We start from the raw sequence: 19,256 nt of genomic DNA, 5'->3' as shown, positions 1-19,256 counted from the left end.
CTGTACAGATTAAACAGATGCTGAAATATTGCTGAATATTTAAGGCTGTTCATTTCCTTTTTCCATATGTAAATATATACCGGAATTGTATCTGCATCTGTTCAGCATGGAGAACTTCCTGTGCCAAGGGGTCACAGTGTGTCACTTCCACTACATAAGTGGTGTGGAATCCATTGGGTCACGCACCATAACTTGTTTACACACTGCTTCCTTGTCTGAAAACCTCAGTAAAATGCTTGTAAGTGGCAGAAACCGGGCGGGTTCACAGTGGCGGGTCGTCACGGTGCTGACAGAGGAACCTCTGTCATGGAACACGGTGTAATGCGCTTACGTAACCGGCATTGACCCCCCGATTCTTTGTGGCGCGGGTGTTTCTGCACGCGCGGGGCTGTCTGTAGGGGGCCCGAATCGTCTCCACGGCGCCGTGCGACGGCCCCGCGCTCCTGATTTACCAGCGGGGTGCATTCTGCCGTAGCGTCTGGGAGCTCCGCTCCTGATTTGTAGTGGCCGGGATGACGGACAGTTTTTACTGTGTGTAGCGGGTAACGCGCAGGCTCCGGGCAGTCTTCACTCCTCCTCTGTACATCTGTTCCTCTCCACCTCACCTCTTTCTTTTCTCCCCCTTTCATCTGTTCGCTCGTCTGCGGCTCTTACGATGCGGCCTCCTCCTGCCTGTGGCCTCGGTTTCTCCCTCCCTCCCTCTCTCTTTCCCTCGTCCCTGCTCCCGTCCTCTCATGATATTAGCCTGTATTCGTTCATTAGCTACGGTGTTCATGAGCTTTTAGCCTTCTTGGAGCCTACTGTATGTCCGTTTGTTCATTTGTCTGTCTTTGATGCATTTGTAACGCAAATGTTTCCGATGTTCGCGTCTGGTTTGTCTATGCAAAGTTGTGAAATGTACTGTATATGTAAGCTAAACGTGGACATTTGCTTTCGTGCCGTGCACACACACGGTTGCATAACTGACTGGTTCATGTAATCGGGGCAAGTGGTGGGTAAGGAATTGACAAAGCCTAACACCTGGTGATGTTGTTGCTGTGAGAGCTTTCAGTTTACAGTGTCTTCATTTCTTTCATGTGGTAATTATTTCATTCATTATTCTTTAATAAGCACTCACCAGTACTTTACCTCTCTTAAGTGGTCAGATGAAGCGTTAATCCTAACTTGCTACTGATGACAAGAGCACTGGAAAGAGCAGTATCGCTCATCTGCGTTTATGCCGTTCCAGTGTGTGTGGTCCCGGAAGAGCAGTGTCAGTACTCTGCGTTGTGTTTTTATTTCCGATTCTCTCAGGTTCTCACCACTGCTCCTTATCAACTCATGGAAGTTCTGTGAATTTAGTGTGTGTGTCTGTGTGTGTACTCGACACAGTTGGTAATGCTTGCTGTGCGTGTTCCTGCAGGAGACCAGAAGCCCTGAGGATGTGTAGGTAATGCTCCCAGAGAACTGTGGGGTGCCATGTCTGAAGAGGCAAACTCAGGGAGCGATATGGAGCTCGACCTGGAGGAAGAGGATCTGGAAGAGGAGGAGGAGGAGGAGGAGGAGGAGATGGAGGATGACGAGAACGATGGAGATGACGAGGACGAAGCCCCTGGTGAGTGGGCCGGTGGCTGGCTGTACAGAGGCACAGAGTGCTTCACTGTGGAAAGGCAGGGACACGGGTGTGAGTGTCTCTCAAACCTGGTAAAAGTATAAAAGGTTTATTTCTGCATCGGCAGTGACAAAGCTCACGGATGACACTCAGGATTCAGGATTCCAAGTCAAACTTAGGAACCTCTGCAGTGACTCCTTTTTATACATTTCAATACCTTGATCAGGGATGATGCCTTACACAAGAATAGAAAGGATGTACTGAATCTGTGACACCTATCAATTAGGCTGTAGTGCTGCCATCATCAATCTGGACATCAAATCCAAATCTGGCCCTGGTTTTCTTTCCTCCCAGTTGAATTAGCTGGACAATTAGTGCATTTTATTGGCCCGACTGTCTTCAAGCCTGACTCCCAAGTTAAGGGAGGGTGGAAAACCAGCAGTTCTAGGACCTGGAGGACTGTGATTTGATGATCCCTGCCATAGTGTTTTAGCCATCCTGTGGTGATCGAATTAGCATATCTGTTGACTTGAGTAATTCTTAGTCTCTTACTCCCAGGCATTATTCTACCATTAGTGTATACCAACTGTATTGCAATTGTGCTAAGACCTAGGGGGTGTATGGCCATCAGAGACCAATATTTCTTCCACAAGTGTATCAGAAATTCAAGCAAACGCACAGTAAACTGGCTGTGGTGGTGAGTCACGCTAATGCTTTGCATAGTACAGGTTCAGCTGTGTGTCGTGGCAGTCAGAGTTTTCATCATGTTCCCATCTCCTCCGCTCTGCCCTGGGTTAGTCTATGTGGGCTTGTGTACCCATATTACTGTCTGACTGGGCCAACTGTAGACTGCTGAGAAGCTGTGCCTTTTGTGATGTTTGAGAATGAATAATCAGGATGTTTTGTCTCACACTTTGGCATAGGCCTTCCTAAATAAACTGCGCTGCGTTTTATTTTGTTGTCTTTTTGTGAGAGAAAGCTCAGCAGGGAAGGAAAAGGTGAAATGAGCCAATCTGACTTTGATCTTTTGAGAACTGCTGCTTTGATCTTTTCAAAGCCATTCAGTAAAGAATGATGCAGCTGACCCCGCACAAGAGAAAGCAAAAAGAGAAAGAGTTCATTAATAAACAGGCTGTGTATCTGTAGACAAAAACGGCACGAAAGATATTTTACATAACCAGGGGAATTCCTGGAAACATCTATTTTCACAAATAATCGTAACAAAACTCTTTGATGTGACTACTACTTGTTTTGTTGTTTGCAATGTCTCCTGTTGAAAATTCTCAGATCTGTTGAGGTCTTTTCAGGTTTTACCTGCCTGTGAGGATGCAGGTGATGTGAACTGCGCTGGGTAGGGATGTTAATGGCGTGGATGGCTGAGTTAGTCACATAGTGGTGGCGCTGCTCCTCCTCCTGCTGTCAGGGAAGCCACGTTCATGATTTCACTTTCATTACACTACTCGGTATCCTTGTTTTCCTCGAATCGGGCAGACTGGAGTTTATTTAACGTTAAGCCATGGTAAAAATGGAATGCTAACTTCCGGTAATTGTGTTGCTGCAAACACGGATTGAACTAGAATTTTTATTTTGTTCTCGTGGTCAAATATAGTAAATACCCCCCGAGTCACGCCTGTTTTTCTGTGTACTGTTCATATTTCATACCCATTTGTGTGTCTCATAATTTCATGTTTCACCGTGTTCTCCCAAACTGTAAAAAGCACAGCTTGTACCAGCCGAGTGAGTGCAGCATGCAGCCACCCTGTCTGCAGGGCTGACCTCTCCGTATGGGTCCCCTGGAATGTTCCGGCAGTGTTCCGTGTCTGTCTGTATTCGGGCTCTCTCACGACCCTTTTCGGTGGGCCGCAGTCCCCAGTCCAGGGTCAGCTCACCCTTACGTCCGCCTATCCCCAGCCATTTATTCTGAAAGGTTGTAACTGACCCAGGGACAGTGCTTGGGGACTGACACCTCTTATTTATTTTACATTTTTTTCTGGGCTCTGTTGATCCAGAACTGTCTGTAGTGTAGCGTAGCGTTGTTTGTGTTTGACGCTGCAGCTCAGCTGAAGCTCTGGCACACGGAGAGCGTTGTGAGGGGAGGGAACAGCTTCTGAAATACAAACTGAACAGAGAGTTCCCTGCTGTATGCTCTGGGAACACTGGATGCTGAACATGAGTGTACTCCCAACTGCCTCCTATTTGTACGCTACAGACAAGTGATTTCCTTTCATTTGTCATTGATACTTACCCTGCTTTTTCCCCTGTGTGTCTGGTCCTGTTCTCTGCAGAAGGTTCTAGGTGTGATTCTCTTGCAGTCCCTTATGAGTTAGTCTTCACTCTCGATGAAGTCGCGTCCGTCTTCGTTAAAGTCGGGTCACGAGCTGGGTTCAAGCACGAATGGCGTTGAAAAGGCAGAGGCTTGCTCCAGATCATATCACCATAGCACTGCTTAATTCAGTGTGTCTGAGCTCAGTAAAGTCTGGCAGGGTGATCTCATTACCTCGATCGAGAGCCCTGTTTTGTTAAAGTCGAACCGTATTGACGTGTGGCGTAGCATTGCATTTTCCCTCTCTGCTCTTAGAACTACGATGCATTGATGGTTTTTTTTAAAACTGCCCAAATCCCACAGCCTGTAATTGTGGTGTCTTGTAGGATTGTTTTAAGAGTCTGCCGGGGACCTTTCATGCCTGCTGCCTGCGTGGGTGAGAAACCGCACGGGGGGCTGCGATTAGAGCGCTCCGTGCCTCGCGTGGAGACGCCTCCGGGGCCTCTGGCAGCCTGCCGCGTCTGGGAGCCTGTGTTCTGCAGCGAGCCCCGTCGGTCGGGGAAGACCTCGTACGCCTCTCCCAGGTGCCGGTGGCACCGCGGGCTGCGTCCCTGCCCCGGAAGACCGGCGGGACTGGGCTTTACAGGGTTAGTGACGGAGAGCAGGAAACAAGCACTTCCCCCCCCCCCCCCCCCCCCCCCCCCCCCCCCAGTCCTCCAGGACCTTAGAAGACCAGGGGGAGAAAAGTGCTTCTGCTTGAGGAATGCAGAATGCTTAACAATCTCAGTGTCTTCTGTTCAGCTCCATGATTGAGTGTGTCGGTCCTTCAGGGAGAGCCTTGCACACTGAACCTCTTGGCCGTCTTTGTTTTCTATGAATGGGATTCTTTTAATTTGTCTTTGAGCTTAGAGCATACAGGCCCCTATCGTTTAATTGCTCATCTGAATTCTGTCATTGCATATTGATAGAAGTGAAACTAAGTTTCTTTTTCCCCAGGAAAGATATCAGCTGTACAGTGGTGTTTACTGCAGTTGTTGGTTCACTTCCCTCACAGGCTGTAATACAGTGGCAGTGCGGCATCACTGGCTTGCGTCACTGGCTTGCGTCACTGGCCAGCGTTCTGGCATGATCCCTGACCCAGTGCCCCTCTGTCCCTCAGTGGGCGGAAGCCACCCTCCCCCAGAATAAAATGTAGAAGCAGAACTGATTGTACGCGGATCATCAAGACTTCCGGACCTTTCCTCGCACGAGGCGCCTAGCGTTGACAGATTTAGCATGCAGCTAACCAGCTCTGCTTCCTTTGTGAAGTGATGTCACCTTTCCTGAACCCCTCTGCAGCGCTGCACTCTCCCTCTTCCCCCTCTTTGCTGAACCCCTCTGCAGCTCTCTCCTCCTCTTCCCCCTCTTTGCTGAACCCCTCTGCAGCTCTCTCCTCCTCTTCCCCCTCTTTTCTGAACCCCTCTGCAGCTCTCTCCTCCTCTTCCCCCTCTTTTCTGAACCCCTCTGCAGCTCTCTCCTCCTCTTCCCCCTCTTTTCTGAACCCCTCTGCAGTGCTGCTCTCTCCCCCTCTTTCTGAACCCCTCTGCAGCTCTCTCCTCCTCTTCCCCCTCTTTTCTGAACCCCTCTGCAGAGCTGCCCTCTCCCCCTCTTTTCTGCGCGTGACGCTCGGTTCCTCCCGGTGCCCGGATGTTCTTGTTCTGTGGTTGTGTAAGAGATGCAGCAGAGGGCTATAATTAATCCCTTTCCCCCTCGTACGCGCTGTGCTCCCGGGAGAGGGGACGAGGAGAGAATGGGAGGGGGGGGATGGGGGGCTGACGTTCCCTTCCCGCCTGTGACGCTCGGCAGCGCTCCCCGCTGTTCGCACTCATCCGGTCGGGGGTGCCGCGGTCGTCAGGCTGCGGTGACAATAGCGCGCGCGTTAGCCTCTTGCGCGTTCCGCCGGGGCTGCCGTTACGTAAGGCGGTTATGAAAGCAGGGCTCGCTGCCCCCTCCTTCTCCCCCCCCCCCCCCCCCCGCTCTCCCCTCCCTCCGCCCGCTCTGTGGAGTCCAGGGCTGCTCCTCCTCCGCTCAGGGGTCCACCAGCCCCTGTGCGCCGTGACTCACTGCGTCCAAGTGACCATCACTGCGCTTCACTGTATCTGCTCAGTGACTGTCCTTAAGGCTGGTCATTATCCTTTAATGGAAGCAAATACCCTACATGAGACTAGGCCCAATGATGAGCCAGGATGTGCCTCTTGTGGGCATCTTTTTCACATTGTGGTTTCTGTTTTCATCAAATAAATCATCACTCTAATGCTTTTCCTATAGTCTTGATGAATAGAGTTATCATTGAGCTGGGAAACAGCAGCTGCCTAATGCTGGCGCACACACCCCGATGCAGTCACCAATACAATTCTCATTCCAAATTGGGAGATAAATGAGTTATAACTAAAAAATAAGTACAAAGTTTCCAAGAACGGCCTTTCCGTAGATATTCACATTAATTAGCAGGAGTGAAATTGTGCTGGTAAAATGTTATAACAGTGAGGAGTTGCAGCTGTGCTGGGCGCAGCCCAGATGTAAGGGTCTGGAGATGAGGAAGTTCTCAAGATTTCCATTCGCATTGACCGCAGCAGCTGTTCCAGTTATCGACAGCAGCTACAGCTGGCCACAACAAAACCAGAGAGCAGATAAACATTTGAGATATGAAGCCGAGTTGTTTTTAAGAGCTGCTAGGCTGTCGTTTTGCACGTTGTTGGGGTCACAGCAGGAGTCTGTGCCTACTTTTTTAGGTGTCTGTGAGCGCTTTGGTTCGTGACTAAGCGCCGTTTGGTCGTGACTCCGTGGGATGATGCCTTGTTCCAAGGGGTGGTTTTCTGAGCCCGGGCACCTGTTTCAGTGGGCAGGAGGAGTGGGGCTGTGTCTCTGCTCCTGTTTTTCAGTGGGGCTGTGTCTGTGCACGTCTTTTTCAGTGGGCAGGAGGAGTGGGGCTGTGTCTGTGCACCTGTTTTTCAGTGGGGCTGTGTCTGTGCACGTCTTTTTCAGTGGGGCTGTGTCTGTGCACGTCTTTTTCAGTGGGGCTGTGTCTGCATTTGTTTTTCAGTGGGGCTGTGTCTGTGCACGTCTTTTTCAGTGGGCAGGAGGAGTGGGGCTGTGTCTGTGCACCTGTTTTTCAGTGGGGCTGTGTCTGTGCACGTCTTTTTCAGTGGGCAGGAGGAGTGGGCCCGTGTCTGTGCCAGGTCTGTCCACTGTGCCAGTTCAGTCATAATGGGCTGTCATCCAAATCTCACTGATCTGATTGGGCTAATCTCACAGACAGTCACATACAAAGATATCCATATTGCATATCCATTTGAATTCATATGCGTGCAAATATACCATATCACTGGTAGTTATTTGTTCATAAGCGAAGTCTTTCACTGTCTACTGTGTCTTGTTTCTCACGCACACACACATTCTTCAGCACACGCATTTACTCACAGTACAATGCATTATCATCTCGTTTAAAACACAATAGTTTGACTGTGAATAGTGTTTGAATTGGGCGACTACGTTGGGGCGCATGTGCGCTTTTGTCTGCAAATCGTGTGTGCGTTTCAATCTTGAGAAGTTGAACCACATTCTCAAACACAGACACTGTAAACACGCGCTGTCATCATCGTAGGCACAGTCCCGCGTGCGTTTGCGGCCTGTCAATCGCGCGCCGGCAAATTCGTGACGGCGCTCCTCTCTCCCCGGGGCTAACCGCCCTCCCCGGCCCCCGGTTTAATCCAATAACTGGCACACAGGATTAAGGTCAGTAGTTCTGAGTGAGCGGTGAGTAGGGCGATGCGGGTCTCCCAGGGATCTGTTACACGCGGGTCAGAGGTTCATCAGCTGGTGTTGCACGCTGGTTACCGGGGGCTTACCCTCTCCCCTGCGCCCTGCCGTTCATCCGTCTGCATGCGTACAGATTCACGCGGGGCCTCTGCTTCACCCCAGCGTCTGCTTTCCGTCAGTCTGAATGAACTCAACGTTGCCTCTTAACATTTTGGCAGATGTCACGTCGCACTAATGACTAAACTTGTGCTGCCGTATGCTGGAGTGATATTTGACTGCCGTGGAGTTGAGGGACAGAAGTGTGAATGTACGTGAGTGGTTGTGTACTGTGGCTAATTTGTCATTAAGAATCTGTGCTGATGAACGCTCTCGTACTCCCACGCCTCCCAGGGTTTAACTCTTCCCTCACTTGTTGGAGAAAGTTCTCATCATGCTTTACAGAACTTGGTTAAAAGTGAGAATGTGCACGCAGTGTAGTTGGGAGATGGTTGAAGATCTCTCGCACATGTGAGCCAAGCAGGGAGTTTTGTCAAGAATCCTCTTTCTCCTTAATCAGTGCTGGAAGAAAATTACCTGCACACTTGATGTTGGATCATCTTGGTAGTCATTCCTTATTGGTTGATTTGATTTCCTGGGCTTACTGTTCTGTGTTCTGATTGGAACAGGCACTGAAAGGGGTGGGTCTGAGGCTGTGCAGCTGTGCATAGCTGATGGCTAGTTCCACCATTTTCATATTTGGCACTTACCTCATTTAAATAGTATTAAATGTTGATATACACTCAGTGAGCACTTTATTAGGTATTTATTAGATTTATTTTTAGACTTAAGTCTTCTGCTGCTGTTTGGCCTATTCACTTAAGAGTTTGACGTGTTGTGTGTTCCGAGATGCTCTTCTTCATACCACTGTTGTAATGTGTGGTTATTTGCGTTACTGTCACCTTCCTGTTCGACCAGTCTGGCCCTTCTTCCCTGACATCTCTCATTAACAAGGCATTTCCATCTGCAGAACTTCTGCTCACTGGATGCTTTTTCTTTTTCACACCATTGTGAGTAAACTCTAAGAGACTGTTGTGCATGAAAATCCCAGGAGGTCAGCAGTTACGCAAGTACTCAAACCAGCCTATCATGCCACGGTCCAAATCACTGAGATCAAAATTTTTCTTCTTGCTGATGGTTGAAGCGGACATTACCTGAAGCTTCTGAGCCATGTCTGCATTCCACTCCCGCCACACAAATAGGTGAATAAGTAGGTGTACAGGTGTTCCTAATGAAGTGCTCAGTGAGTGTATGCCCCTGACGTGAGCATGGGAACAGAAGAAACAAGGGTTCAGTAGTGTTGGTGTCCTTAATGGGGTGCGGTGGATGCCCACGGCTGCAGCTGTGAATCATTCAGGCTCCTCTGCGGCAGAGCCGGGCCGATGTCAGATCGGGAGCGGTTTGTGAAAAACGGAGACGGCCGTGCCGTCAGAAACCCGACCCCTTATCAAGGCCGCTAATTAGGCCCGCGCACCTCCCGCTGAGGCCCTCTGGTCATACTGCCACGGCAACGCAACCCTCGCCGCCCGCTTCTTTAATAATGAAGAGCGCCGGATTTCTCACATATTCCTCTGTTCCTCTCTCTGCGCGACCGGCTCTTTGATCAGATCACTGAGACCAAGGCTCGCATTAATAATGAGAACTGGGGCACGCTCGCGGTAACTGCGAGCCGTGATTTATGGCGACTGTCATTTGGGCTCTGGTTATGCCGCATAGTGAATTACGCCCGCTGGGCACAAGTCAAGGTGAATCGCTCATCTTTTTCCTTCTCACCTGGCGTGATTTATCTGATGACGTCCCTCTGTTTCTGTGTAATGCGCTTGCGGGCTGCTCTGTGGAAGTGCCTTTGCGAGAGAGTGCTGGCTGTATTAAGCAGGCCTGCGTCAGATTGCTTCATTGAGTTGTGGTGACAGGGTAGCACTTGCCGGGGTAATGATAAACGGTGATTTGCGGTTACTGTGATGCATCGCCTTGCTAGTGTATGCTGTAAATTAAGGTTAGTGGGACTCAATCGCTGCGGTATTGGTAAGTAAGGAATTACAGGGTACTGAGGCTGTGCGCTGTAGTCGTGATGAATGGTGGATTGCTGTGGCGCATTGAAGCAGGCTGATTGCTTTCATACTTCTCACTGCACACAGGCGTGGAGGAGGGGGGAGAGCTCCTTCTGTATTAATGAAGCCCCGTTTTGATTGGGCTGAAGCGTGTGCTGTCATGGCGACCCGCTGCCGGTTGTGGGCGGACGCGGCACCGGGCCGGAGCTGCCACGGACCCCCGGCCCAGCTTTCAGAACCGCTCCGCCTAACGCCCGTCTCTGCGACGTCCCTGGAGCCACCTGAAGACCCTGCCACCTTCTGCAGCTGCAAGCGCAGAACAACCTCCAGAAGACTGGCGGGTTCTCTGTTCCTCTTCCTTTCTCCCACTTCCTCATGGAGAAGTGTTCCGCAGGCTGTGTGAGGAACCACGCGTCAGCCGTGACTGGTACTACCTGCCTGTTATTACTGATGGTTGGTTGTTACTGGGCCATAGTCAGTGGCCAGGTTCTGCCCATTTTACTGAGTGTATGCTTGGTAACATATGCGGGCATTTGACTGAACAATGGCTGTACTATCAGTTAACACTGTCTCCTCCAATAATGTGTTCATTTAAAATGCTGCTGAGTGTTCCTGAACAATGGCTATACTATTATACGCCATTAGCTGTGTCTGCTGGCGGCTTCTCCTCTCATCCATTACTCTGCGAGATATACGTACGTCTGTGTTGGCCCTTCAGTGAAATCCACACCCCTCTGCAGGGTTTCAACTGTAATTTATTGTCAACAATAAACCAAATATTTATTTGAGGCTATTTTGAGCAACTTTTTCCTCCCTTAGTCCAATTGCATGATGCGCCAGTTCACACTTTGTTTTCACACCTAAATGCAAAAGCTATTATGCCTGAAAGTGTTTGAAAGGTTATTACCCATGCACACATTATTGTATACGTCTTATTCAATTTTGATGGGTTTTACTTCTTTGAGAAAAACGGCAATTATGTACAACTGCGTGGAGTACAACGTGTCTTCCTTTGTCCAAGGAAAAAGCACATTAATTTGACCTTCATTTGGTTTAATGGAGGTCTCATTCCCAGTTGACCTTTATGTTACATAACTGCCATTTATATTTCATATTGGGAGTGACTTGTACAAGTTTTACATGGTTATCCTTTGTACTGCTGCAGTACGGCTGCAGCACTTTGCTCAAGGGACTGTTGCCATCGTGTTTTACTACTGTACCCAGAACAGCCAAGTTTGCTGTCCAGTGTCGGCATTGAGTTCTGCTCCCATAGCAACCTAATTTCATTAATATTATGAAACCGAATGTTGCAAAACAGCTTTTTTTTCTTTTCTTTTTTTTACATAAAGGACACAACTGAATTGATTTGTATTTGTAAATTGTAGTGGTTTTAGTTATATAGCCTAAGGGGAAAATGTGTCAAGACGTATTGCAGGCAGAGTGAGAAAAGCATTAATGTGTGAAACAAGATGGAACACAAAATGGAAAAAGTAGTAAAAGAAATATGAAGTGAAATATTTTTTAATAAGTCATTTATTCAGCATGCTTCGCTGTCCACCTGCTCTCACTCATGAACTGCACAGACAGCGCACGGCGTCAGTGGTTTGTGTGAGCCGGGACCAGTCAAATCGGCTACATTTCATGCAGTTCTATTGTCCACAATTATTGATACATTTTTTTGCAACAAATACATTTTGGGTGATTGTATGTGTCAAAATGAGTTTTGATGGCGCTTGATTGAGCCGTTTGTATCATCGGTCATTCAGTTGCTGAATTGCGTGTCATTGGATTTTCATTCGTTATGTGTCTGAGATCCCCTGTAATTTGTGTTCAGATGAATTGTCTCACTTTAAATGGGTTGGGGGTGTGTGTTGAGGGTGTGTGGGGAGTTGGGTTGGGGGTGTGTGTTGAGGGTGTGTGGGGAGTTGGGTTGGGGGTGTGTGGGGAGTTGGGTTGGGGGTGTGTGTTGAGGGTGTGTGGGGAGTTGTGTTGGGGGTGTGTGGGGAGTTGTGTTGGGGATGTGTGGGGAGTTGGGTTGGGGGTGTGTGTTGAGGGTGTGTGGGGAGTTGGGCTGGGGGTGTGTGGGGAGTTGGGTTGGGGGTGTGTGGGGAGTTGGGTTGGGGGTGTGTGGGGAGTTGGGTTGGGGGTGTGTGTTGAGGGTGTGTGGGGAGTTGGGTTGGGGGTGTGTGGGGAGTTGGGTTGAGGGTGTGTGGGGAGTTGGGTTGAGGGTGTGTGGGGAGTTGGGTTGAGGGTGTGTGGGGAGTTGGGCTGGGGGTGTGTGGGGAGTTGGGCTGGGGGTGTGTGGGGAGTTGGGTTGGGGGTGTGTGGGGAGTTGGGTTGGGGGTGTGTGTTGAGGGTGTGTGGGGAGTTGGGTTGGGGGTGTGTGGGGAGTTGGGTTGAGGGTGTGTGGGGAGTTGGGTTGAGGGTGTGTGGGGAGTTGGGCTGGGGGTGTGTGGGGAGTTGGGCTGGGGGTGTGTGGGGAGTTGGGTTGGCGGTGTGTGTTGAGGGTGTGTGGGGAGTTGGGTTGGGGGTGTGTGGGGAGTTGGGTTGAGGCTGTGTGGGGAGTTAAAAGGCCCATGCAGGTCCGGGTCTTCATGTTCCGGTCCGGGTCTCTCCTGTCGGAGCCCAGCGGGACGCTCGTTACCTTGCGTAACGGGCCAGCTGAAAGGCGTAGTGTCACCTGTGCCACACGCTCTTCCTTTGTCGTACCGTCGCCATAACAACCACCGCCTGAGCTTTTCTTAGACCAGCGTGTTATTTCTCTTTTTTCCATTTCCCGCTCTTATCCCTCCTCCTCTGTGATTGTTGTTCCCACTCATCCTGGCCCAGGGCCCGGTTTCTGTTCTGCCAGGTGTGCGTCTCGTCTCGGTCCTCTGCCGCTTGGTTAACTAAAGTAATACAAGAAGATGAAGTCTTTTTAAAAGTTGTTGTAAATTGTTTCATGAACTTGAAAAAACTGGGCTCATCAACATGTTCGTAATTATTATTATAAATTTTTTTACCAAATGAAAGCCGTTTTCAGCAGCTGTAGAGCAAAGCTCACATTTGAATGATGGAACCCTCTATTCATATACAATACCTGCACTTTTCCCGCAGATATCACCCTGTCGGATTTCACATACCTCATTTATTCATTAAACCGGAGTATATCCTCCTGTCACAGCCCTCCTTTTCCTTTCACTGTGGAATTCGTCCTCATTTAAACGGCCGGAGGCTGATCTGCGGCAGGTGGATCACTGAAAGAATGCGTTTTCGCTGAACATGCTACCAGCGTAGCATTAGCAGGCCGAACCCTTATGCAACTACACTGCAGGGACAGAAACGGTCTTGAGTGCGGTAGGGTGACATCACCCTTCACAGTCCAATCTGCCACACTCTTTCTTCAGTTAAAGGCACTAATTCACAGGCATTGATGTTGTTTGGATTTGAACCAGACCGTGGGTACACTGTCAAAGAAACCGCCGGTAGCATTTTGGAAATGTTTGGCCGGGCAGTGTTGTCTGGTGTATCAAAAGATACAAGCGGAAAATGAACAAGCGCTGGTTTGTTGGCGTAGCATTGCTGGGAGGGCTGTGATCACAGGAGACTCACACACGTGTTGCGCTGGTGTAGAAAAGGACAAAAGCGGTTAAAAGTGCTGGTTTGTTGACGTAGCATCGCTGCAGTCGCTGAACCTGACTCGCGTTTGGCGCTGGTGTTCGGTTACGTGCTGCTGCCGATGGACTGGAGTCCGTGTTCAAGTGTCATCATGTCGGCTGATTGGAAACTCGAGTGTTCAGACACACAACACCTCGGCGTCTCTGCTCAAAGCTCTCATTATCTCCACCTGCGCTTGCCCCGAAGTGGCATTTGGAATCGCTCATCTTTTTCATCCAAACGCATATTTCCAAATTCATAAAATATGAGATTAGGTTTTCTGTATATTAGTTTCAGTCTTTAGTCGTACTTTGGTGAAGTTTTTGGTGAACGCATTTTTAAATGTCATTGGCGAAAGTAATGTAATTTCCTCTTTTTTTCCTTTTGTTAGAGTGCAGCAGGTGGAATATTGAGCCCTTCACTTTCCTCATCTAATTTGGTTTAAGGCCATGCCAGTAATAGGAAGCTGGACTGATAAATGAAACCGGTTTGTTTCTGTCTCATCACGTACTGCTCTTCTGTCGTTTATACGGTCCTGACGGTGTGCTTCTCCTTTACTGGGATTCAGACCATGTAACTTGTGTCTTGTCTGTTGCCTCCTCTGATTACATAAAGTGCAGGCTCTGTTCCGCACGTTCTCTCTGGCAGATTTGTCCGCAGGAGGGGGGCTGGTGTCAGGGGTGGAGTTGAGGTGAGGTGAGGGAGAGGAGAGAGCAGCCTGTTCTGGTAAAGTTAGTTCAGCGCGCACACGCCCGCCCACATCTGTGTGGGAAAAGGAAACGGTACGTGAGAGCTTGGAATTAACATATTGGTGTGTGTGTGTACGTGCTCACAGAGCTCCGTATGTGTGTGTGTACGTGCTCACAGGGCTCCGTGTGTGTGTGTGTGCGTGTGTGCGTGTGTGTGTGTACGTGTGTGTGTGTACGTGCTCACAGGGCTCCGTGTGTGTGTGTGTGTGACAGTACTCGGTGTGAACGAGGGTTCTGCCGCTCACACACAGACCCCAGGGCACGAGCATTTCACACCTGTGTGTGACCTGCTGTCCGGGGAAAGGCACCCCAGCTCCACACAGGTTCACAGGGAATGCATGAGCGTATAATCACCATGAAAAATGGGGATGCGCAAGTTATTGTGAAAGATTTTCCTTTTAACATACGGGAGTTAACAGTCCTGCTTGCCCAGTCAGCCGTGTAAGGACCAGCTGACTGGAGTGTGCTCCTCTCCAGCTGAGTATTTACACTGGGATACATTTTTACGTGCCTCTTCAGGCTTTGCAGAGATTAACATAATGTTCACGCCGGCTTCAAGCATGCATTTATTCCGTTTTTTCCTGGGTGAATACGGGTATTGCGCTGCACTGGCTGTTGTGTGAGACAGAGCTTCAGCTGCATTTTCGCCACGTTTTTTCCCATCGGATCTTTGCGTCCTCCCTGCTCCTAGTGTCTTTCCGCCGTAGCCGCCAGCGCGCCATCTGCCACCGAGCCCAGCGCGCCGCGGAGAGCCCTGTCCGACGACCCTCTCCCCCCGGGCACGGATAACCGGGACAGGCCCTCGGCCAGCTGAACTCCGCAGCCCGCCTGTGACCCGAGGAGGGGCCGGGACCCGTCCTGGAAACCTGGCAGGCCGCGTGGATGCCAGTCTGGCCGGGGACAGGACGCTCTGCTCCGGCGCTCAGAGAGTGCCAGGCCTTCAGAGGGGCACAGCGTGTGCTCTGCCCTGACGCTCACCTGCTGCACTTCATTTGGGTGTTTGTCCAAATCAGTCACCGGTGAAATGGCTTAATGATATAATGCCCTGAATGAAGGCAGTCGTGTGTCAGTGTTAGTGCGCTTGTCGTGAAAGGTAATGAGGGCCTTTGGTTAAAACTGCCATTAAAATCGAACATGTAATGCAGCTGTAATGTAATATAATAGTAGTAAGAGACGGCTCAAAGACATACGAGAGCTGTTGAATCACAAAAATACTAATAAATAAACGACTGCTCACTACAACACTGAAACGTATTTATTTATTATTTTTTGCATGAGGTACGCACAAGGGATTCAATTACTGCCTTCAGCATTATGCTGGAACGTGTAAAGGAGAGCGGGAAATCCCATTGGTACACGCAAGATGCCTGAAGCAGTTTTGCTGATTAGTTGAAAGTTAAGTAATACATTTTTGTTATACAAGGTTGTTTGAGCATGAAAAGGTATTCATTTTTAATGTTTGCCTGACAAGCCTAACAATGAACCAAGTAAAGCCTCATTTCATGCTGGCAAAATTTAACCAGAATTTCTTTTGGAATGGGATTTCATTTTTGCCATATTGCTCACCATAGCATTTCCCTTCCATTTGAAGCAGAAACAAACCCTTTGGTTTGATTTCATTTACACTGTAAGCACATTCTGAACGAAGTGAGCAAGTATCTCAGGCATGTCCGTTTAAACTCTGAAAGTCCAGAAGGTCAGCAGACCTGCTCTGCCCTGCCCCTAGTCTAGCAGCGGAGTGTCTGTGTAAAGTCGAGCGTGCATAAACCTGTGGGCAGCCTGCACATTGTTCACTTGTGAATAACCCCCCCCCCCATCCCCCACTCCCCCACCCTCTCAAGCATCTCATTTCCTACCCCCCTGTCCTGTTCACACCGTTTCTGAGATATGGCTTACAGTGCAGTCCGTCTTTGTTTGTGTAAGTGATCTCTGTAATCTTTGTGTTTTGAATAAGGGTTTCCTGCGCCGTGGAGCAGGCCTGAGTCTGCCTGTGAACTCTGTGTCCCCCGGTTACCTAAGGCAGCCTCGCAGAAAGGGGCGCGGCCTGCCTGTGACACTCCGAGGGGGGAGCGCGCGTGTGACGCTGACGCCAGTGGGGGCGGGAGCTTTACCAGAAAGGGGGCCCCGGCAGGGGTGCGGCGAGGGTCGGCAGCGTGGGGCACTCTTCTGGAAATTCTTTGTTTTGTAATTGTCACGCAGTGCCTCGGGGTTGCTGCGCACATGCAGGACTGATCTTTCAGACTGGCCGCCATCGCCGGGGGCTCCCACCCACAGTACTGGAGTTATGTTAGCTGCACCTGCTCTTCAAGGTGACAGAAATGAGCGAGTACTAGTGTGACAGCACAGATCCTTCATCATAAGGGCCATGTGTAAGTACATGATGAATTGTACTGAGCACTGGGACATTGCAGTGGTGATTGGGCTCTGAACTGGGGCAGGAGGGGGGAATGTCACATTGTACATTCTTTTTATGTTCTGGCCAGCTATAGCTCGAACTAGTCTTAATTATTCTCCTGTCTTCTGTTATTTGCAAGTCTTACTCATGTTCTTACTCAGTGCAGCTTTCTTCTTAACCGATACTCCAGAAGTGTAGTACTTTAAATCCATGTAAAGGTTCTAACTGGGTGATTTGTTTTTCCTGCTATTTATGTAAAATCGGTTGTATAACCATCACACGGCACAGTGCAGTACACCGACACCTGACAGCAGTCGATTCCAGCAGATTTCAAGCTGAAAGGAGGTTGAAATGCTTGTTATGGATGTCACTTGCGCAATTAGACTCAAACTGCTCCTGCTGAGATTTTATGGTGTCGATGCGCTCTGTTTCGTGGCCGTTATGAAAGAGGGAGAGTGCTGTCGCTGCTGAGGGGACCGGAGCTCTGCCCGTTCGGGAACCTCCCTGGTGGGGCCCCAGTCAGAGCGTGGATGGTTATGTAAGGAGTTGTGTTTAGTTCCTGGTCTCTGCCTGCTGGCTTCATTTAATCAGCACTTGGAGCACATTCAGTGAATGGGATTCAGCGCGTCTTCAGCGCCACACACCGTCAGCTAGCCAGTCAGAGAGCCAGCAGGCAGCAGGGTAGAGCAGAGCAGAGCGAGAGAAAGTAAACCCAGCGAAGAGTGGTTGAGACACCGCGGTCCTGTCACAGAGAGCCGGCTATAGGCACGTCGCCTCCCACCACAGAGAGAGCGGTCCTGGTGGAGCAGAGCCATGCTGCTGCTGGACGAGTCCGAGCCCTTCTCAGGTAGGCAGCGCCGGGCAGCTGGTCACCCGAGGGTGACGGGGTAACAGGGACGGGGATGTCCAGAGAACGACAGTGACCACGAGGGAATGGGCAATTTGACAGAACCACAACACGGGACAACATCGGTCCAGTCTTGTAACTCTCAAGCACTTCTTTACCTTGTGGTGGTCTGTGTCTCATCTGCAGGATTTTTGGTCCTTTGGTCCTTATTGATTTTTGAGATCAATAAGCAGATCGTGTTGATAAACTCACTTTATCCATTTGGTTTTAGCGTGACTCTTATTACATTTCTCTAGATTAGGTTATGGTCAGCCATAGCAAATTGACAGTACTGTACTACTGTACATACATAGCTGCTTACTGGTTCTCCTGTTGTAGTTTTGTGTAATATTTTCTGTGAGAAGCTCAGTTTCAGGTTACCCAAACCAAAACATGTTTTTGTGGATTATTTTACATTGAATGGCTGTATTGTCTGTCTACAACAGTGTGTTACACATTTTAAGTATTCTTTTCACAGTCACAAGTTTATCAGCAAATTAAATTGTTGCCTGATATAGTTGTCTTACAGCTGGTCTTCCTGTTACCTCCAGATGGCTGTGGGTTCAGTCTGCAGCTGAGTTAGACCCAGGACTTTAGATTGGTCATGGAGGACATGGGTGGGCATATGTGATGGCTATGGGATTATGTGGCTTGTAGTTAGTAGGGTTAGCTCCCAGGTTTTTGACCAGAGTTGGACTTTCACACCTGTGAGGTAAAGGTTAGTTATTTTAATTTGGGGTTCTTTTAGCTGCTGCATGCAGGAATGTAGATCATGGTGCCAATAGTCATTATTTACACAGAAAGGAAAATAAAAGTGCCCTTCGCTTGTTTGAATTGGCAAGTTTGGAAGTCGAGAAATATCAGTCAAATCCATGCATGCTTGCATCCATTTTATAAGCTTTCCCGAGACGGCAAGTGCTCCATTGTGAGAGTAGGTCAGTATATTGGACGGTTTGTTAAGAGCGCTGATTTCTTCTCACCAGTTTGTATTTCTATGATGTGGGTTTGAGATGATGGATATTAAAGGATTAAATTATTGCCCCATAATTATGAAATGTATTTGGCGATGAACCGTTTGCTAAAAGTGTGTGTTTGGTGACCGTCTTTGCATGATTTCTGAATGAACAGCACGCATGAACTACATTTCATATACAGTTATTGAACCCAACAGACCTGAAAGAGCAGTGCCACCGCAAGAGTGCGGCTGTATAATTGTACCCGCGACAAAAAGGCTTTGAATTGGAGAAAAGGCAGAGCGACTGCAGAAGTTGAAAAGACTTTTTCTTCTGAATATGTGAAGCAGTGACCTGAGTTACACAACGTGATCCAGACTGGTTATAGAACCAGTTACCAAATATGTCCATGCCGCTGTAATCTCCTGTCTGTGACACACTGGCCTAGTAAGAGCTCCCTGTGCTCCCCCTTCTGGGAGCGTGTTTCATAACGCTCCTCCAGCATGTCCGTCGGGGCGCTCCTCGTGTGTGTCATGTGTGTGCACGCATGGGGTATCTAAAAGTTATGCGGGGTGAAGTATTTGCATTTTATAAAGCTTTTAAAGAGGCAGGGGAAGTGGTGTGGGAAGTTTTTCATAGTGCTGCTGACATGTGCTGATAAGGCAGGTGGCCTGAGGGGCCATAAGCCTGTCGGGGGAAAAACAATACTCTTTATCTGAGAGTGCCTTTTCCTCCCCTCTGTCACTGAGGGGGGTATGCGTCAGGCCAGGGCCCTGCAGCTGGGGAGGGGGGTGTGTGTCAGGCCAGGCCAGGGCCCTGCTGCTGGGGAGGGGGGTATGCGTCAGGCCAGGGCCCTGCTGTTGGGGAGGGGGGTATGTGTCAGGCCAGGGCCCTGCTG

The 19,256-nt window shown here is 49.4% G+C and overlaps 1 protein-coding gene across 2 annotated transcripts in view; it reads left to right on the top strand.

Annotated features, from left to right (window-relative positions):
- rad54l2 (RAD54 like 2) overlaps window positions 1-19,256 on the top strand; it is a 56,275-nt gene that overhangs the window by 9,745 nt on the left and 27,274 nt on the right. Inside the window, exon 2 of one of the 2 annotated variants that reach the window (XM_061257640.1) lies at window positions 1,403-1,594. In XM_061257640.1, the coding sequence (XP_061113624.1) occupies window positions 1,459-1,594 (136 nt within the window). In that variant the 5' untranslated portion in view covers window positions 1,403-1,458. Of the gene's footprint in view, window positions 1-1,402; window positions 1,595-17,123; window positions 17,367-19,256 lie in introns of those variants that run through there. The other variant, XM_061257641.1, reaches the window with a different exon arrangement.

The sequence above is a fragment of the Conger conger genome, chromosome 10 (genome assembly GCF_963514075.1).
Source record: "Conger conger chromosome 10, fConCon1.1, whole genome shotgun sequence".
Lineage (NCBI taxonomy): Eukaryota > Metazoa > Chordata > Actinopteri > Anguilliformes > Congridae > Conger > Conger conger.
This window is presented reverse-complemented; position numbering and strand designations above follow the sequence as displayed.